The 18308-nt window shown below is 45.2% G+C and overlaps 1 protein-coding gene across 1 annotated transcript in view; it reads right to left on the reverse strand.

The window, feature by feature from the left end:
• The window catches only part of PDLIM4 (PDZ and LIM domain 4), a 46434-nt gene extending 44214 nt beyond the window's left edge, over positions 1–2220 (reverse strand). Inside the window, exon 1 of the mRNA XM_066197089.1 lies at positions 2046–2220. Coding sequence (XP_066053186.1) covers positions 2046–2138 — 93 coding nt within the window. The 5' untranslated portion in view covers positions 2139–2220. The remainder of the gene's footprint in view (positions 1–2045) is intronic.
• Between the last annotated feature and the right edge of the window lie 16088 nt (positions 2221–18308).

An 18308-nucleotide genomic window follows, 5' to 3' on the forward strand; every position in this document is an offset into this window, starting at 1 on the left:
AGAAATCAGCCAAAAGCCTCCACAATTAGCAAGAATCTCCCTCCTGCCGTGAGGCAGGCCAGGCAAAGGGGATGGAGGCTTCTCATTCCTGGAGACAGGAAGCTCCCAGCCTCCTTGCCCCTATTTCGAGTCAGAAAGAAAAGATTTCCTGAACAATTATAGAAGAAATGGGAGTATGGCACCACAGTAGCCATGATCAGTCCTCTGCACAGTAGCAGGGTTGCACAGACCCACCACCAAGCAAAGCAAAGGGCTCCCCAGGGAGCCCTCCAGTAGCCCCTTCCTGCATCCCCAGAGCCAGGAGCTGTAGCAGAAGATAATTCTTCCCCAGCTTTAACATTTTGAGGTACTATTTGCAAAGCAAGCAAGGTCTTTTCTTGTGTTTAGAGCCCAAGCAGAGCACCCTACATCTGTATTTACATCCCAGTGATTTGTTTACCACCCTCTGGGAGCAGCCCTTAGAGTATGGCACATCAGAGCATCAGCCCATTCCTCAGTGGGAGCAGAATTTAAAAAGGATCCAACTTAAAAGGCTGCCAAATGGAATAACACCCTCCATCTGCTTCTTGTGTTACAACTCCTAGTGATCCACAGCAAGACTGGCCTGAGGAGAATCATCCTCGTCACACCTCCCAGGTTTGCTGAATCAAACAAGAAATTTGGCAAGCCACCTATCCAGGCAAAAGCAGACATAGGTTTTTCTTGTTTAATATTAAACCAGTTCTTTTTTTTCAAAGTAACAGGAAAACTGGCTCCCTCCACTAAGGTCAGATGTTCACTTCCACAACAAGAACATTTCTACAACTGCTGGGAAGTGATTTTTGATACAACCCACGCTACCAGGGGAGAACTGGAACTCTCCATGTCCAGGAGGTTCAGGCTGAACCCCAAAAGCCGAGTGTCCCCTGTCACAGCACAGCCCCCAGCTATGTGTGGACACCTGCCCCCCACGGTGCACAGCCAGCCCCACCTGCACCACCCTGGCTTTCCCTCTCCTCCATCCATCTCCTCCTGTTACTCCTCCGAAACAGCCCTCGCCGGAGCACTTGGAAAGGGACAGCCCAAAGTAAAAACAGAGACAAAGCCACGCAATAGACATGTTTGCACTCAAAGACAAACTAAATCTCTTTAAAACATGCTCTCTTCCATAATCATTTCTTTGAAATTCAGGATACGTGTTTTCTCTTTTCTGTCACAGCTTTGGCAGATGAGCGAAAAAATGGCAAACAGCTTGTGTGCGTTACAACAGTATTTTTAAGTTACAGCTCCTTTCAAATGCACAGTGTTTGTTCCAGAAATCCAGCAGCAGCTGCCCAGGGGAGCTCGGCAACCCTACACAGCCCGACACGCCGGGAAGGCAAAGCAGCTTAGGGCACCCAGCCCTTTCCCGGGGCAGCCAGACGGCGATGGAAACATTATTGCCCACGGGAGTGTGCCCGGCTCACATACAGCACCTCATCCATCACACAGCCCATCACACCACTCGCCGCAACCCTTCCCGCACGGGGGGATGGTTTGTTTTCACATATATCTACACACAAAGCCTATTTCAAGCTATCTGCGGCGTCTTAGCAAAGAATTTTCCAGAACACATATTTGTGAGGTCAAACACAAGTGTGAGTACACTTACACAGTAATTATTACCACCCCACAGAGACCCCAGAACACTGCAGCCTGCATGGTGAAACTTCTTGCTGACTTAACTCATGCCTTCTTTAAAAACCCCAACAGCCTGTGAACTCAGTCCAGGGCACGAATCCAAACCCTGTGAACACTAAATACTTTGAAAGCAGATCCTTATGAATTAACATCCAAAAAAATAAAGCATGGAGAATGCTTTTTAACACTGGGAAAAGCAGCTGAAACAGTGGAAAGCTCAGAGGGGAGCACTCATTTAAGTGTATATTGACTAATTCGGAGTTCCAAAGAGCCCAAGCGCTGCTCCCCGCCGGGCCCGGGTACAGCCCGCCCGGCTCCGGGTACCACCCGCCCCTCCGCCCATCACCTGCGGCCGCTCCCCGCTCCGCTCCCCCCTCCGAGCTCACCCTGGAGATGGTCAGCGGGGCGCTGAAATCTTTACCGCCCACCAAACGAAAGCCCCACGGCGAAGGGCCACGGAGGACCACCGAATGGGACATAGCGGCGGCAGCGGGGCGCTCCCTGCCCGCGGACTGCTGCAACTCCGCTGCCGTTCACCGGCCCGACTCCTAAACGCCGGCACGGACCGATCCCGCCTCCCCGGCACGCCCCGCCCGCAGGGCGGGTCAGCGAGGGGGGATAGACCCGGCCCGGCTGTCGCTGGGGGAGCTTTAGCACGCATTTCTCCCTCAATCCTTTTATAAGTGGGGTGCGGAGCGACTGCTCGCAGTGGTGGAGTTACAGTACTTTGCTAGTAGTAAAGCAGACGTTTGGTGTGCTCAAAGCCCCCCGCCCCCCTCCCGCAGTTTCATCCTCTTCAGTGCAAGGAAAATGATGCAATAGGTCAGTAAACGTTTGGTTGTGACTGTTTTATTCATTACAGTAAGTCTCCTGAATGAGAAGAAAGTTCAAGAAAATAATCAGATTTGGTTTAAAGCACTCTGTGAATCTTTTATGGTCATCAGTTGGGCAAAAGATAAACTTCCAAGAAAATAATCACAGCATCACATGATGGTTCGGGATGGACCTGAAATGTCATCTCAATCCAACCCCCTGCTGTGGGCAGGGTCACCTTCCACTATCCCAGGTTGCTCCGAGCCCCATCCAGCCTGACCCCGAACACTTCCAGGGATGGGACAGCCACAGCTTCTCTGGGCAACCTGTGCCAGGGCCTCACCACCCTCACAGGGAAGGATTTCTTCCTAATATCCAATCTACCTCTGCCCTCTGTCAGTTTGAAGCCATTCCTGCTTGTTCTGTCTCTCCAGGCCCATGGTCCAAGTCCGTCTCCAGCTCTCTTGGAGCTCCTTTAGGCACTGGGAGAGGCTCTTAGTTGCCCCCAGTGCCTTCTCCAGGCTGAACACTCCCAGGTGTCTCAGTCCGTCCCCACAGCAGAGGTGCTCCAGCCCTCAGAGCATCTTTGTGGCCATTGTACCCCCCCATTACTGTGTCCTTGCAGGGGTCTCTGGAGCAGCACCTGGCACTGCAGAGGATCTCAGTTTCCTGGTGGTACAGCTGGACCAGTGACTGTTGGAGCACCATGGAGATGTCCATGCTCCCAGGGGGTATTTAATGGGATGGTTTGCAGGCACAGAGTGGTGGGTTTGAGGTAGGATGGATGGTCAGCAGAGCTGCTCAGCATGCCCCAGAAGTTGAGGAAAAAAATCTCAAAATGTCTGTAAAATTTCCTTTTCTTCCTGGAAAGGGCTGGACTGGAATATCCCACTTGAAAAAAAAGGACCTAGCAAAGGATTCATTGTTTAAAAAGTCCACTTTCATTGAGTACCTTCTTGCTTCCTGGTTTCTGCAAGTTTGATTTATGTGCCATTTGCTGTGAAGGCTCTTTGCTTGTGGCATGGGAAGGTTTGTTGCACTGGCTCATTGCTGTGCCCATTTACTATGCTTTGGTCTGGGACAGGGGTCAGAGCTGTGACTTTTAAGTAGGCTCCTGAGCTGTCCTGCAGCTTTGGGATATAGCAGCATGAGTACAGTCTACATGCTGCGTCACAAACCTGAAACACAATACACTTGGTTTGCTTTGCTAGAAAGGTGCCTGCAGAGGAGAGGTCCAGCTGCAGCCAATACCAGCAGAGCTTTCCCTTACTCTTTGTTCCTCACAAGTCCCTGCCTTCACCAACAGAGGCTACACAGGCTGACTTTTGTCTGGATGATGAATCATACCTCCTTATTCCTGCATGATATCACCCAGCTTGCAGAAGCTTGGGAGTAGGCTGGTCTGAGGTTCCCTTGCTTGTGTTAGAAAATCCACCCAGACAAACAGCAAAATTCCTCTTGCAGAGAGCTGGAGGACTTGTTGATGTCCCACCTCTCCTGCTTTCACTGTTCAATGGTGAAGAGGATTCTCTGAAGGACAGAGTTTAAAAGGTGCACAAATGCATTGCGTCAGCATCGGCATCTCCTTCCTCTTAGAAGGGAAAAGAAAAAATTCTTTCTGTGAAAGGCACTAACTTTACTGGAAAATAGCAACAATAAACCAGAGATGTTGAAAAAAGGAAGAGAAAAAACCTAAACCCGCAGTTCTGTAGAGTCACACATTTCCCACTGCCATTCACTGGAGCTCCATTCCCGGGGTGGGTTCTGAACTGCACCCTGCTGTGAAGGGCAGCTCCGCTGTGCAGCAAAGCCTCAGGGGTTCCAAGTAATTCGCTGGCAGAGGCAAGAGATGATCAAAACACAGAAATCCCCTCTATTAGGGTATTCATTTCAAAAGCAGACAGGAAACTGCTGGCTCCGAGGCACTTTCTCTTCAAGGCTTTTTGAAAGCTCAGCACAGATCACTTCTCATGGAACTGATGGCTCATCTAAAACTTAAGTAAAACAAAATTAGCCAAACTGGTATAAATTTGTGGGTATATTTATTCCAAATGAGATTATATTCCAGAATACACTACACTGTGTGAAGCAGAGGCAGTTTTTCCATGAATAAAACTATATGCATTTGAATTGCTCCTGATGAGAAGTGTTGACATGCAGAGCAGTTCTCAGGATTCAGAACTGTATCAGGAACGATTTTTGCACTCCTCTTTCATAGATGTTTTTCCCCGTGATGCAGGGAATGAGAACATTAGCTAAAGAGGTCCATGGTTCACAGGTGCCCCATGTTCTCTCACCTGCTCACACACCTTTTCACATGTGCTTTCTTTGAGCAAAGCAAACATGACTCTGCAGTCTACAAAAGACCCAGTTCAGCTCTCACTTCAACCACCTGAAGTGGGCTCATAAATTCCTGGTTTTGTCTTTGATAGAATCATAGAATCACAGAATGGCTTAGGTTAGGTGGGACCTTAAAGATCAACTTATTCCAACCCTTGCTGACAAGGACACATTCCTCTAGAACAGGTTGCTCAGCGAGAATTTTTCAATTCTGTTTTAGGTCATTTCCAAAAAATTAATTGGAATTCTATTTCTGGCTGAGAAATTAACAGGACCAACAGCAGCTGAACCTTGCTGTGGGAGCATCCAGCTGAAATATAGTATTGCCAATGTGCTACTCTCTAGCTGAGCGCTGAAACCCTACAGCGAGCTCTAACAAAGACCATGTATTATTCAAAGGGAGGTCAAACATGTTCATGAATTCAATCTCATCACTCTGTTCACTTTAACTTTCCCCTCCCCATTATTTTCCTTGATATTTCTTTCCAGTATTTTTCCACCCCAAAGCCTTATCGTAACCTCTTTGTTTCTTTTTTTGACTATTCCATTCAGGCTCTACTTTGCCACCGGTGACACTCTCGGTTTCCTTCCTTTGTTATCACAGACCGACTGCACAAACTATGGATCTTTGTGTCTCATTTTGAATGAACATTCACGTTTTCCATCTGCCACCCTCCCAATATTTAGCAGAGGTTTGTGTTTATCTGAGAGTCCTGATAATGACCTTTCAATGTTCTTTTTTTGAACATCTATTCACATAAGAGTGGTTTAAAGCATCATCATGGCTTGATAGTTCTTCTCCAGGTCAGGAGATTTTCTTACTAGTACAAATTGTCATGAGGGCTCTGGCTGTTTCTTGTTAGACCCATTTCAGTGGCTGAAGTTAGTCATGAGTTATCCATCCCTGGAAGTGTTCAAGGCCAGGTGGGAAAGGTCTTGGAGCAACCTGGTCTGATGGAAGGTGTCCCGGGCCATGGCAGGGGACTGGAATGAGTTTAAAGATCCGTTCCAACCCAAACCATTCTGTGGTTCTATGATTTAAAAGTAGCTTTAAGCACCAAACTAGCTGTTAGCCTGTGGGTTGGCCTTACCAACAGCCATACTCCTGTTAGAATTGAGTGTCAGAGGCTCATGGTTTGTGTTTGGAAATCATTTGTTGTGAGTGGTCATTTGTATTTTTTAATTCTGGTTACTCCTCTTCATATTTTTGATTGGAAAAGGTCCCTGAAATTGATGCTGATCATATGAATTCAAAATCCTTGTGGGAGTAAAAAACTCCAAGCAATGTTTCATGGCATTTGTGCAATTTGCCCTCTCAGTAGTCAGTGTTTCTCAGAGTACAATCTCTTTTCCTTTCTTACATTAATCAGTGATCCTTGATATTTTTTTGTCTTAATTTCCATTTCCATTCCTTCAATTTCCTTTCTGGTGTCTTCCTATCCCAAGAGGATTCACATACAATAGATTCTCAAGGGTTCCAGTTTATTCTTTTACTTAATAGTTAAAAAAAAATACAAGACCTCAACATCCTGTGAGCAGTTAAATTTGAAACTCCTTACTTGGATTAAGTACAGGCAAATCTCAACCCTATGGCAGCTTTAGCTGCAGGTTTCCAAAGGATTACTTAATTTATAGGCTTTGCAGGATCTCTCAGATCTGAGTTATTATTTTGGCTTTTGAAAGTTCCTTGGCAGACGCCCAAGTGTTGAGAACTGTCATTCTGAATTCTGTTTAATTCATTTGTTTGTCTAAATCATTTCTAAGAAGTTTGTCTCATGGATCTAAGCATCCCACAGAGAAAAATCCAGCTGTGATAGAAACCATTAGGATAATGGAAGGAGTCTCATTCCTCCAGTAGAATTTCTTCTCTGTAATCATGTTCAGGTGAAGAAGACAGCTGCCTCCCAAAGCTTTGGGGATTTAAGGGATTACTATGGAGAAAAACTGAGAGAGAATAGGTTTAGTTTAGATATTAAGGAGAAATTCTTCTCTGTGAGGGTGGTGAGGCCCTGGCACAGGGTGCCCAGAGAGGGTGTGGCTGCCCCATCCCTGGAAATGTTCAAGACCAGGCTGGATGCAGCTTGAAGCAATGTGATCTACTAGAAGGTGTCCCTGGCCACAGCAGGGTGTTGGATCAAGATGATCTTTAGGGTGTCTTCCAACCCAAAACATTCAATGAATCTATAAAAACTAAGAAACTTCACTGTGCATGGTCAGATTAGTCTTTGATTTGCAACATTGTGCAGCAGGAGCAGAGTCACAAAAGGGACAAAGGCAAATCCTTTGCCTTTGTAAGATGTGTTCAGAGGGTAAAATGCAGCAGGGCCTGACACAAAATGCAGTTTATTCTACTCTAGCAAACATTCATGAGACAATATTCTAAGTTATTCTAAGTCTTGCTCATCAGACTACCAGTAATCTACCAGAACTTCATATGGTGGGGTTCTGCAACCTGCTCAGCAGCAAGGATAAGTCCCTACCTCCCAAACACTGCAGACTAAACACGAGATAAGAGCCTGTGGATGGTATTCCCAAGGGGAACACCAGGAAGCAATGACACAGCGTGGCCAGCTCACATCAGAGCTCAACAGCAGCCTGTCCGTGATAACGGCAAGGACAGAAGGCTGCGGACAGGGATAAGGCTGACATCAGGGCTCTCAGGAAGGTCACAACACATTCAAAATGTTAGAAACGAACTGCTTTTCTTTTAAAAAATATATATATATATATATATTCCCTTACCAGTTTTGCTGGAAATTACTTGGTTTCATGTTCATCCTATTCTTAGTCTCACTTTCCATCTCAGAAGTCAGAGCAAACAGATGAGCAAGTGCCTGCTGGGTCATGTCTGACCTTTCTCACCTTATCTCCAGACTAGACTAAAGCTGAGATGAGCCGGGCAGCGCAGAGCAGGCAGATGGGGACTGTCCTGCTGCCCTGCCACACTCACTGCTTCTGCACCAAAGCACATCCTTGGGTCTTTTTCACCTCACCTGTGTAGCTGCAAGCCCAGAATATATGGACCAGATGGAAAAAGCTGGTCTGTGTGCTTGGAAGGGCCTGGCAGTGGGTTCAGCTGCTGCTGACAATAAGGGCAGGATTAACCCCAGCTCTCACCCTGTACGAGCTGTAACCTTTCCTCAGCCATGCCGCTGTGACCAATGAGCGGCAGTTGTGAAAATCAAAAGAACTATTGACATAATATTGCAAGCAGAAGAGGAGATTACAAGAGGTCTGCTTTTTCTGCAAGGCTAATTGTTCCCATTATGGGATTAAATGGATGGATTTCCCATCAGAAACGGTGCCTGGAAGAACAAAGTCAAAACTTCTGGTCTAATGTGAGTCACTTCACTGAGCAGCTAAACACTGAGATTTTGTTGGTTTTTCTCTTGTGAAATCATGACAGATGTCAGCTGTTGCTATATTCTGCAAACAAATTTGGCACATTTTTCTTTCACACAGTAGAATCCAAGCAATTGTACCTATCCAGCAGAAGAGATGCCCAGCCTGGGGTTTTCAGCATTTATCACCCTCACTCTTGACTCTGTTTACAGTGATGCATCCTTTTTTGGGTGTTGTACGGCTCCAGAACGCAGACAACTGGAGAGAATTAAGCTGAATGTTCCCAATTTATGCAGGTCAAGGAAAGTTTGCCTTTTATCGTTCAGAGATAAGTACAGCAAACTAACTCTTTTTGAAAGGCTGAGTTCCACTGATGCCAGCATTAAGATTCAGTGATCACAAAGGTTCCTGTAGATGGATTTCATAGAAGTTTTCCATTCATTTCAGCCTTAAACTGATAGGGACAGAGGACAAACAGTATGCTAAGAAAGAGGGGATAAGTTTTGTGATATCTTATCCCAGTATGTTCTGCTGGAATTCATTTAGCCCAATCCATCAGCGGCTGTCTCACCCCATGTAAAGCATTCTCACTGTGCTGAGGGTGTTTCAGATGCTACCTGGGGAGAATCCAGAGGGATCAGTCCTCATCTAGTGTGAGAGGCTGTGCTCTGCAAAGCGTAAACTGCATAGTAAGGTCAAAGCAATGCTGGTAGAATAGCTCAGGGGGTGAGAACAGGACGTGAGGCACACAGCTCAGCTCCTGGAGCAGATGCTTTCTCCCTCCACTCAGGCTGCTCTTCATCACTCCCAGGATTTTGCAGAAGTGTCTATGGAGGCCCAAGGCATCTCCTCACACCACAGGTTCTGCTCACTAACACACATTTATGTCACATCTTAGGGACTGAAGGGAACACCCCCTAGAAGGACATGGAAAATGCAGTGCATAATTGGGGGTGTTTATCCCAGAGAAGAGAGGTATGTTAGTAGTTTGAAATCTCCCAGTTTCCTGAATTCATCTGTTCATCAGAGGAGGATTTCCAAGAATCGTTTGAAAAATGTTTTGCTTGAAATTTGAGGTGAAATGCTATGAGGTGCTCACACTGGACAGAAGATTAGGCATTCATTATCCACAAGCAAGAAATGAAGAAACTCAGTAATACAAAAGAAAGTCCTTCCTGGTGTCATCAGCTTTAGCTTACTCCTTATTTTTTTGGTTACTGTAAAGAAATAAATAGACTAAGCCTTCATCTCACTACTAAGGCTTGCAGGCCAGAATTAAGATGCTTTAGTGTCTAAATCCTGCCATTTCTGAGAGAGAATCTGCTGGGTACTAAATGAGACCAAAAGCAGGCAAATAACATGCCAATGGAATTTTAAAGATTGCTATAACAATTCAAGATTGGTCTTCTGACTTACTATGTCTTGTCTAAGTTCTCTCTTAATATTCCTGAAGTTTGTACTTGTGCACCCAGATTTCACAAATATAACAGCAGAAATTCCAAACCCTGGAACACAGGCAGTGACTTTATTGAATAGGCAAAAAAACCCCCAAAGTAATTGCCAATATTTATGTTCTAGCACATGAGTAGGAATTCATAAATGCTTGCAGGAATGTAACATATCAGCCTCCTTAAACAGCCATATCCTGTTTCTTTTGTTTCCTTTTCTGCCTTTGCAGTGACTGTTGCTACAACACCATCCATCACTGCTCCTTTCATCTGTCAGGCCCTCCAGCCGCCCGCCCACAGCTCCATACCTGTTTCCCCAGGTCTGAGCTGTCTGGATTTCCCCCATGTTTGTTGTTTCAGGGTGTAGATGCTCATCCTTTGCAGCTGGAGCTGTGTGGGCAATGGAGGGACTCTCCAGTTCCTCAGCACCCCTCCTGTACCAGCTCAGCCGGTTGCATGAATAGGTTTCAGTCGAGCAAGATTAGACTTGGCAGGTTTTGTCACAGGGCATTCATACTGGGCACTGAAATTAAGGTTACATGGACACAGTCTAGGCTCAGTGTGGTGGCTGCAGTCAGAGGACAACACGCATCAACATCCCAGTTCAGAGAAGTTCAAGCACATCTTTCCTCTGCTATTATTAGATTCTTAACACATTAATTTTGTGGCTGATCAGCTGCAGGCTCCTGCTGCTGAAGATGCTCCTCTGCTCTCTCCAAAACGTTGCCCCAGGATATCTTCTAGAGCACATTCCTTGAAAAAAACTGATGCTGCACAAATGCTAATTTAATTTTCTTTTACCCCTCATTCCAAGCATCCAGTTACTGGGTTGTGGAAAAGCTGAGCCTGAAATAAACCTTTAAAGTATTTTGAAGGATTTGTCCTTACTCAGAGAAATAGGTCTGACATTCACTTGAGAGCAAGGAAGTGGAGGGAACAAAATGGGTTACTCAGAAACTTCCTCAGCCAGGCCAAAGCTCTGCCTTCAGCTCCATCTGGGCAACTCATTTAGGCTGAGAGAGCTGTGTCGCATGATTTGGAATAGGATTTGCCCTTGGAGCTTAAATAACCGGAATGATATTTAAGAAACTGCAAGGCTGTTTGATGATATTGCACAAAACCTTATCTAGCAGCATTGAAAACTTTGATCCAAGAGTCAGTGATGTCGATAGAAAAGATCCCACCAGTGATGGGGGGAATGTTGATTCAATGAGCAGTTTGGCCATTATTCCAAGCGTCTGGTGGGTGTTAGGATTACCAGGGATTCCACCTACAAAAAGGTCAGGTCTCACTGTTGCTTTTTTAACACACACAACTTCTTATGTACTTCAGCCTTTTTCTGCTCTTCTTAGGAAAGAGTATGACCTGACTATGGAATAAAATGCCTTATGTCTGACAAAATAATAAAAATCACTTTAAATCCAAGGAGCATGAAAAGCAAATGTTATTAACATTGAACTGTTTGTTCGCTTCAAGCACACTATCACACTGTGGTAATGAATACATGTCTGTACTTTAATTTATTATTAAGAAAATAGCGCCCGTCTGCTTCTCTAACCAAGGCACTTAAGAGCCTTCTGCAAACATTAGCTCCAAATTTGTCCTCACACGCAGAATAAATGATGTTTAACAAATAAATGAGACCATGGCATCAAATGGTTAAATAACCAGTTCCAAGACAAACAGTCATGCTAGAAATTGTACCCAATCTCCCAGTTCCCTCTTCTGCAGTTTAAGCAAATGACAGATGTGTCTGAAAAACCCACAAGGGACTGAAGGTCCTCTTCTGTCCCATCAATTGTCCTGAGGTCCAACTGGATACACCACCAGTTAGCAGAAGGAGCTAATGATATTCCACCAAAGATATTTCATCTGTTAAAGATACCCCACAAAATAACACTTGGTTGCCAAAGAATAGGATATTTTATGAATGTTTAGGCATGCAAGGTGAGGTGTCACAAGATCAAACAGAACCTAGCAATTCTGATGCTCATAAAATGTGCAGGAAGGGTGAAACATTCAGCTTTTTAAATTCTTCCATGACTCTTTAAAGATTTAATTTGCGGTTGTTGTTTTTTTTAGTTGGCTTTAAATCTGCACAGCACTCTAAAACTATTTATTCTCATCAACCCCAATGCTGATCTGTGGATGGTTCTGCTAAGCCTAGCCACAGGGTGCCCTGCTGTGCAGCCCTGTGCCATGGCCCCAGCTTGCCTGTTCCCAGGAAAACCTTGCCTGGCTCAAGATCCATTGTTTTTCTTTAGTTCACCCCAAAACCTTTCACTGTTTCCTTCAATATCTTTATTTTAGCACTACTTATAAAATCATCAGTGTCACTGCCTAGGGAGAGAGAACACAAATACTTGGCACAGGTGGACATTTACTTTTCAGTTTTCATGGATGTGGAATCAGTTGTGCTTGATCAGAATGTCTCAGGAGAAGCATGAATAGTTTAAACATGTGTTCAAGGAAGATTTTTAGTTTATGGGTCCCCAGGTATTATTCCAAGTTGTGCTTTGGTAAAATTTTTCAAATAGGTGTACTGTTGGTCTTCTAAAGGAGACTGAAAAAATAATTGAGGACAGAAGGAATATTTATTCTCCAGAGCACGCTTTGCAGAGGAAGTGAAACCCAGCATGGCTCCAGCCCCTCACCCACTCGGCTCCCCAGGAAGCCACAGGCCAGCCACTCTGCAGCCACACGAATCATCCCAAGACAAGGGCAGTTTAAATTAGATAGTAGGCAAAAATTCTTCCTCATGAGGGTGCTGAGGCCCTGCCACGTGTTGCCCAAAGAAGCTGTGGATGCCCGATCCCTGAAAGTGTTCCAGGCCAGGTTGGATGGGGCTTGTAGTAAGCTGGTCTAGTAGAAGTTGTCCCTCCAGATGGCAGGGGGTTGGACTAGATAAGCTTTAAAGCTGTCTTCCAACCCAAAACATTCCATGATTCTATGAGGGAGAGATGCATAGTGCTCTTGAAATGCTTACAGAAAGCTTGATCATCTTGGTGGTTCATAAACTGAACCTGGGATGGAGCAAGCACAAAGCTGAGTTAACAGCAGAGGGATTTCTTTGCATCTGCAGTCACTGAGCATCAACTGCTGATGACTCACTTGGAAATGATTTGTTGGCAGCTTGTCCCCAGCCAGCACACAGCCTCCATCCCACCACTCCCACTGACCCCCTGGCTGCACACGCTGTCTCCATGATGTCGGGCAGGGATGAAATCCAGCTGACAACAATAGATATCACAGGAAAAAATCCCCAAGAGTTTCTGCTCCTGTGAGGGATTTGACAATGCAAATAGGGGAAGTCCCTTCACTGGATTTGGCAAAAAAAATTTGGACAGTGCCGTTAGGAAAATATTCTTCACTGAATGAGTGATACAGCTTTTTAGGTCTTTTCTGTATTTTTGTGACTATGAAGATGGAATTAATGAGTAAGAGGACCTTACAGCTGGTGTCCAACTCAACAGTTACAACATGCTGAGGAAAGCACACTTTTTCTTGCCTTTTGGACAACTAAATGTGGTATTTTTAGACCCATAGAGAGTTTTCTCCTCTGTAATGCTGTAAGGTTCCTGTTAGCTCATCAGATTTGATTGCCCAATGTAAAAAGCTAAAAAGAGACAATTGAACACCCCATCATGTCTGAGCCTCGGCTCAAGGCAGCATGTCAAGAAGAGACTTTTGGCTGCTGAATCAATCACACCCAAGCAAAGGAGAAGGCAGGACGCAGAACCCAAACAAACCACAAAGCCTGATTCTAGTTTGAACTGAACTCCTGCTAATGGATCTCTATTTATGGAGTTGTTTGATGTTAGACAGAATATTAAGCTACTTTATGGCCGCTTCATTTGAGAGAAAATATGTGATGACCTAAACAAATACCAAAATCCAGAAATTATACCCAGGTGGCAAATTTATTGTTCATGTTTTTAGAGGCGTTTTTTCTGTAATCCTCCTCATGGGCGGCTGATTGGTGAGGCCGGGCTGGTGTCAGCCTGTGTAATTGTGTCCACTGTATTCATCTCTGCTGATTTGTGCCAGCTAAAAATTTTCCCAATGTATTTTCATGTTCTAGGGTTGGATGGGTCTTGGAGCAACCTGGTTTAGTGGAAGATGTCCCTGCTTATGGCAGGCCATTGAACTGAGATGAGCATTAATGTTCCTTCCCACCCAAACCATTCCATGACTCTGAGATGCTTTGTAGCTAGAAATCTAGAAATCCCCCTTTCTCCCAGCTCCCGCTCCCAGCACTGTTTAATTCCACTATAAAGTGTTATTAGGAAGGTTTTTTCTGTCTTCTGTTTTTTCCTCTCATAGGCAACCAAATCACATTCACCTAAAGCTTTCTATGCAACAAATTAAAGTAATTTCCTTTGAACATTCATTTCAGGCATGTTAGTTTATAAAGAAATCTGGTTCTCTTGCATCGCCCTTCCCAGGCACTTCCTTTGCATTCCTGAGTGGCGTGTCAGTAGGAAATGCAGGTGCCTTAACCTTTGGCTGCTGGCACCCATCACCATGGGAGAACAAAAGTGTGAAGCTGTGTGCCCAGAATAGTCAGCCCAATGGTTTTCTAACTCTCCCCAGCATATAAAACTCGCAGCTCCTAATTATAGATGCTAAGCACTCCTAAAAAAACCCCCAAAATAACAACAACAACAACAAAAGGGTTCCTATTGATGTATAAACCTTAGAGGGTCAATTCCTGGTGTGCTGTGAGCTAGTATCAACCTGGGGACTTAACAAATGGCTGCTGTGCCCTGTCATGCATGGGGTCACTTCTATGATGCTTTGCATGAAACTTGGGTTTTTTCTTGTGAGACACATAGTCCCTTCTCTGCTGACCCACTCACTAAAAGCAACAGGACATTTTAGGTGGATGTTCACAGACAGACGTGAGTTCCAAGTGATACGTCCTGCAAAGATGCCCCCAAATAATTTTGGGGTGTAGAAAAAACCTTTCTGGCCCATTGGAAATGCCTGAGAATGAAGCTGCTGAGTGAGGCTGGAGACTAAATGGGGTTTACTTTTGCTGAATTCTCTGAGGGGCCCCTAAAGACTTTGTATTGGCTCCAAGCCAACCCGTGTGAGCATTCCCGTCAGCGTGGTTTTTGGAGCAGGCTAAAGAACAGTAAATGGATTGCTTGCGATATTTCCCAGGCATTTGCTTTATAGTCACTGAAGACAAAGTGTATTTGGTTTCTAATGAAACAGGGATGTTTCTCAGCATAATGAAGTTCCTGCCCTTGTTTTGCTTTTTGTAGCCCAGAATTACGTGACATATAAAACCACCCCATTTGTTTTGCATTGACTGGAAGTAAATTTCCCCATAAGACCACCACCGAGCTGATATTATCACGGAGGCCAGCCCACTCCCACATTCCTGTCTCCCTGGACCCCCAGCCCTGGCTTATCTCGCTGCGGGGCATTAGTAGCTTAGTGATGCTGGGTGTGTTCATGCAGTGTCCACCCTGTGCAGGCACAGCACACACTTCCTGGCATGGTGTAATGGTGTATCCCATACAGGTACTAAGCCCCAGTTCTGTCAGGAATGTGTCACTCTCATGCCACAGCGCATGTTTACTCTTAATTTCCATAGGCCTTTTCCAGCCAGATATGCCCCATGCTCCATCCCACAGTACAGCTGGATGTGTAAATGCCTGTAACATTTCTGTGTGAGTGCAAATGCATGTGCTTTGTTGAGAATAGTGCTTTATCTCATCCAGAAGCAAAACACAACTATATCATAAACTGTGATCATAACAAATAATAAATCATACGGTGAATAAAATCATATGGTGGATTTGAGTGGGAAATTCTGGCTTGGGGCTTTTAATGTAAGGAGATTTTTTTTGTGGCAATAGTTTCTCTTTCTATGGCTGAGTCAGGGTTGTTCAGCTTGGAGAAGAGGAAGCTCTAGGGAAACTCACTGTAACCTTACGGTACTTAAAGGGTGTCCATTAAAAAGAGGGAGAGTGATTTTTACAGAGGCTTATAATGATGGGACAAGGTGAGGTGATTTAAAGTTAAAAGAGGAAAGTTTTAGATTCAGCATTAGGAAGAAATTCTTCCCTATGATAGTGGTGAAGCACTGGCACAGGTTGTCCAGAGCAGTTGTGCCTTCCCCATCACTGGACCTGTTCAAGGCCATTTGGGTGGTGCTTAGAGCAACCTGCCCATGGCAGGGAATTGGAACTACATGACCTTTAATGTCTCTTCCCTCACAAACCATTCTATGATTCAATGGTTGTCCATCTGTGGGGCTAATGGTGGAGTGTTTTGTCACTGGGGCAGCTCTGTGGACCCTGGTGTGTCCCTTTGAGCCAGCTGCAGTCCTGTCTTTTCTTCCTGCCCTCCTGGGAGTAATTCAAGCCAGGACAGATGACAGACCTGGCCTGAGGCAGGAACTGATATGTCCCTCTTCCTGGTGACTCCAGGGTCAGCAGATGGAGACTGGAAAACTTGTGAGATGGAGAGAAGGAAGAACTGTTTTCTGGGTTGCAAAGCTGAGACGTGTAGAAATAAAATGACCTGACAGAGGCCTTTGGGGACAAAAGCATGGTCCATGTCTTTCAAATTGCAATCCTGTGAATTCACAGAAACCCATCTTTCCTGCTCCGTGTGTCTGGTGGTGCCTTGAGGAGCCAGCATCACTTTGGGAGGAGCAGCAGGAAGGGAATGTGCTTGGAGAGATTGGCAGCTCCTTTCAGTGCTCCCTGATCTTCCCGTTGGGTATTTCCAAAGCACACAGAGAATCAAGTATGCTGCTATGGATGTTTTCCACACGAAGCCTGCTTGCAGAATTTACAGGCTGTGCAGGGTCTCCATTTCCTTCAGTGTCTGGAAGTCATGTTTGGAGCACCTGCTTCTCTTCACGGACAATAACTAACATACAATCCTATATTTCTGCTGCATTAAATGAAGGGATTACTCCCTAAAGGACTCAGTACAGAATTCCTGTGTTGTTAAAGATGTGCCAACATTTTATTCACAAACCTTTGGTTCCCACCAAAGTTAGTGGAAAGATGGCTTTTAACTTGCTGGGGCTGTGCTGGGGCCCTGAACTGAGTTCACTTCAGGATAAACCTGAGGAAACTTTTTTTTTTTTTTTAAATGTGGAAAGAATCATATATTCCACTTGCTGTGATTGCCAAGGAAAAAAATAATAGAGCTTTTTATTTTTTAGCCTGAGGCTTTTCGCTTTTTTGCTCTAGGACCAGGTGCTCACAAATGTGTATATGCTGGCCTGTGTACACTGTTGGTATAGTGCTGCTACTAATAGCAAACCTGACTAGAAAAAAGAATCTGATCCTGTAAAGAAATGCATTACACAACTCTGAGTGTATCGTGTGTATCTTGAGTTGAACCCAACCAATCTTGATTAATTTGTGTTCGACTGCTTAATCTACAGTTGGAATTAAATTCATGGCAACAGCAATGTTCTACAGAATCTGAGTTTCTAATAAATTCATATAAATGTTTAATTTAAATGAATGCATCTTCAGCTTGGATGTTTTTTTTTTTTACTTCATGATCAGAGGATCATAAGGATTTGTTCTTTTCTTATTCATTCCTTGAGCCTAACCAGAAAAATTTTTGCCTTTTTTGTGTTCGACTGTAGCCAAAAGGGATGTTATAAATCTCAGACTGCAGCATTTTGGGTATCAGAGGCAGTTTTTATATCAGAAGACAAGTTCAGGTTGCCACTGGAGATTTTTATTAGGAATTCTGCCAATAAATGCTGAAGATATGCTTTGTGTTTACATCACTTGGTTGTACTGGACTGTGCTCACCCTGAGTAAACACAGTTTATTTTCAGCTGCTGCCCTCTCCTTTCCTTCCAGCTGTTTGAATTGCTGTGCCCCAGCGTGAAATGCATGGAGGCATTTTAGCCGGAACCCCCAAATTCCTGTCACCACCTTCACGGTGGCAGCTGTGCATCCTGGCTTGGAAGAACAACACCGAGAGGCTGGAGCCAGCAGTGCTGACCTCGGCTGCTGAATCCTGAGGAGCAGTGCAGGGAGCAGCCCTTCCCTGTGGCTGGAAAGTGCCCGTGGAATTAGTCACTCACACGGCTCCTCTGTGAGCAGCTCACTCAGTCTCTTTGCTTGCCTTAATCTGGAGAGTACCTCAGTTAATGAAGCTTTGCCAATTTGTCTCAGCGCAGTGCTGGCCTCACGCAGTGACTCACTGCTAATTATTTCTTTGAGGGAATCAGAGGTGGTTCTTAAATGTGGATTTTTACTGGCACAGGCAACACAGGAGTCTATTCCATTTCACCCAGGAACCCAGACGTGGCAGAGAGGACAGGCCCAGACAGGGACCATGATCAAGGAGGGTGTCCACTGGCATGGAAAACAAGCAGGTTCCTAAAAGGAGCTCAGTGGGTGCACCAATGGGGACAGGACGGGTTGAGGAGGGAAGAGGTGCAGTGGGCCCCAGCTGCTTGCCATGAAAGAGCAGGGAACACGTCCTCACTTGTCACCACTCTGCTCTAGGGTTAGCATCCTTGCCAAAGGGAGTTTACTGGCTCTGCTGCAAGCATTCCCTTGTACAAAGAGCTCCACACAGTCAGGCTGCTTGCTCTGTGTTGTGCCCAGTGCAGGATGGTCATGCAGAGGCTGAGGCAGGTCACAGCCCTTTGCCCTGCCTCCTCCTCCCTCTCCCTGTGGGACATAGGGCTTCCTCCTGATAGAGTCA

The sequence above is a fragment of the Chamaea fasciata genome, unplaced genomic scaffold (assembly GCF_029207755.1).
Source record: "Chamaea fasciata isolate MVZ Bird 193981 ecotype frontalis unplaced genomic scaffold, bChaFas1.0.hap1 SCAF_15, whole genome shotgun sequence".
Taxonomy (NCBI): Eukaryota; Metazoa; Chordata; class Aves; order Passeriformes; family Sylviidae; genus Chamaea; species Chamaea fasciata.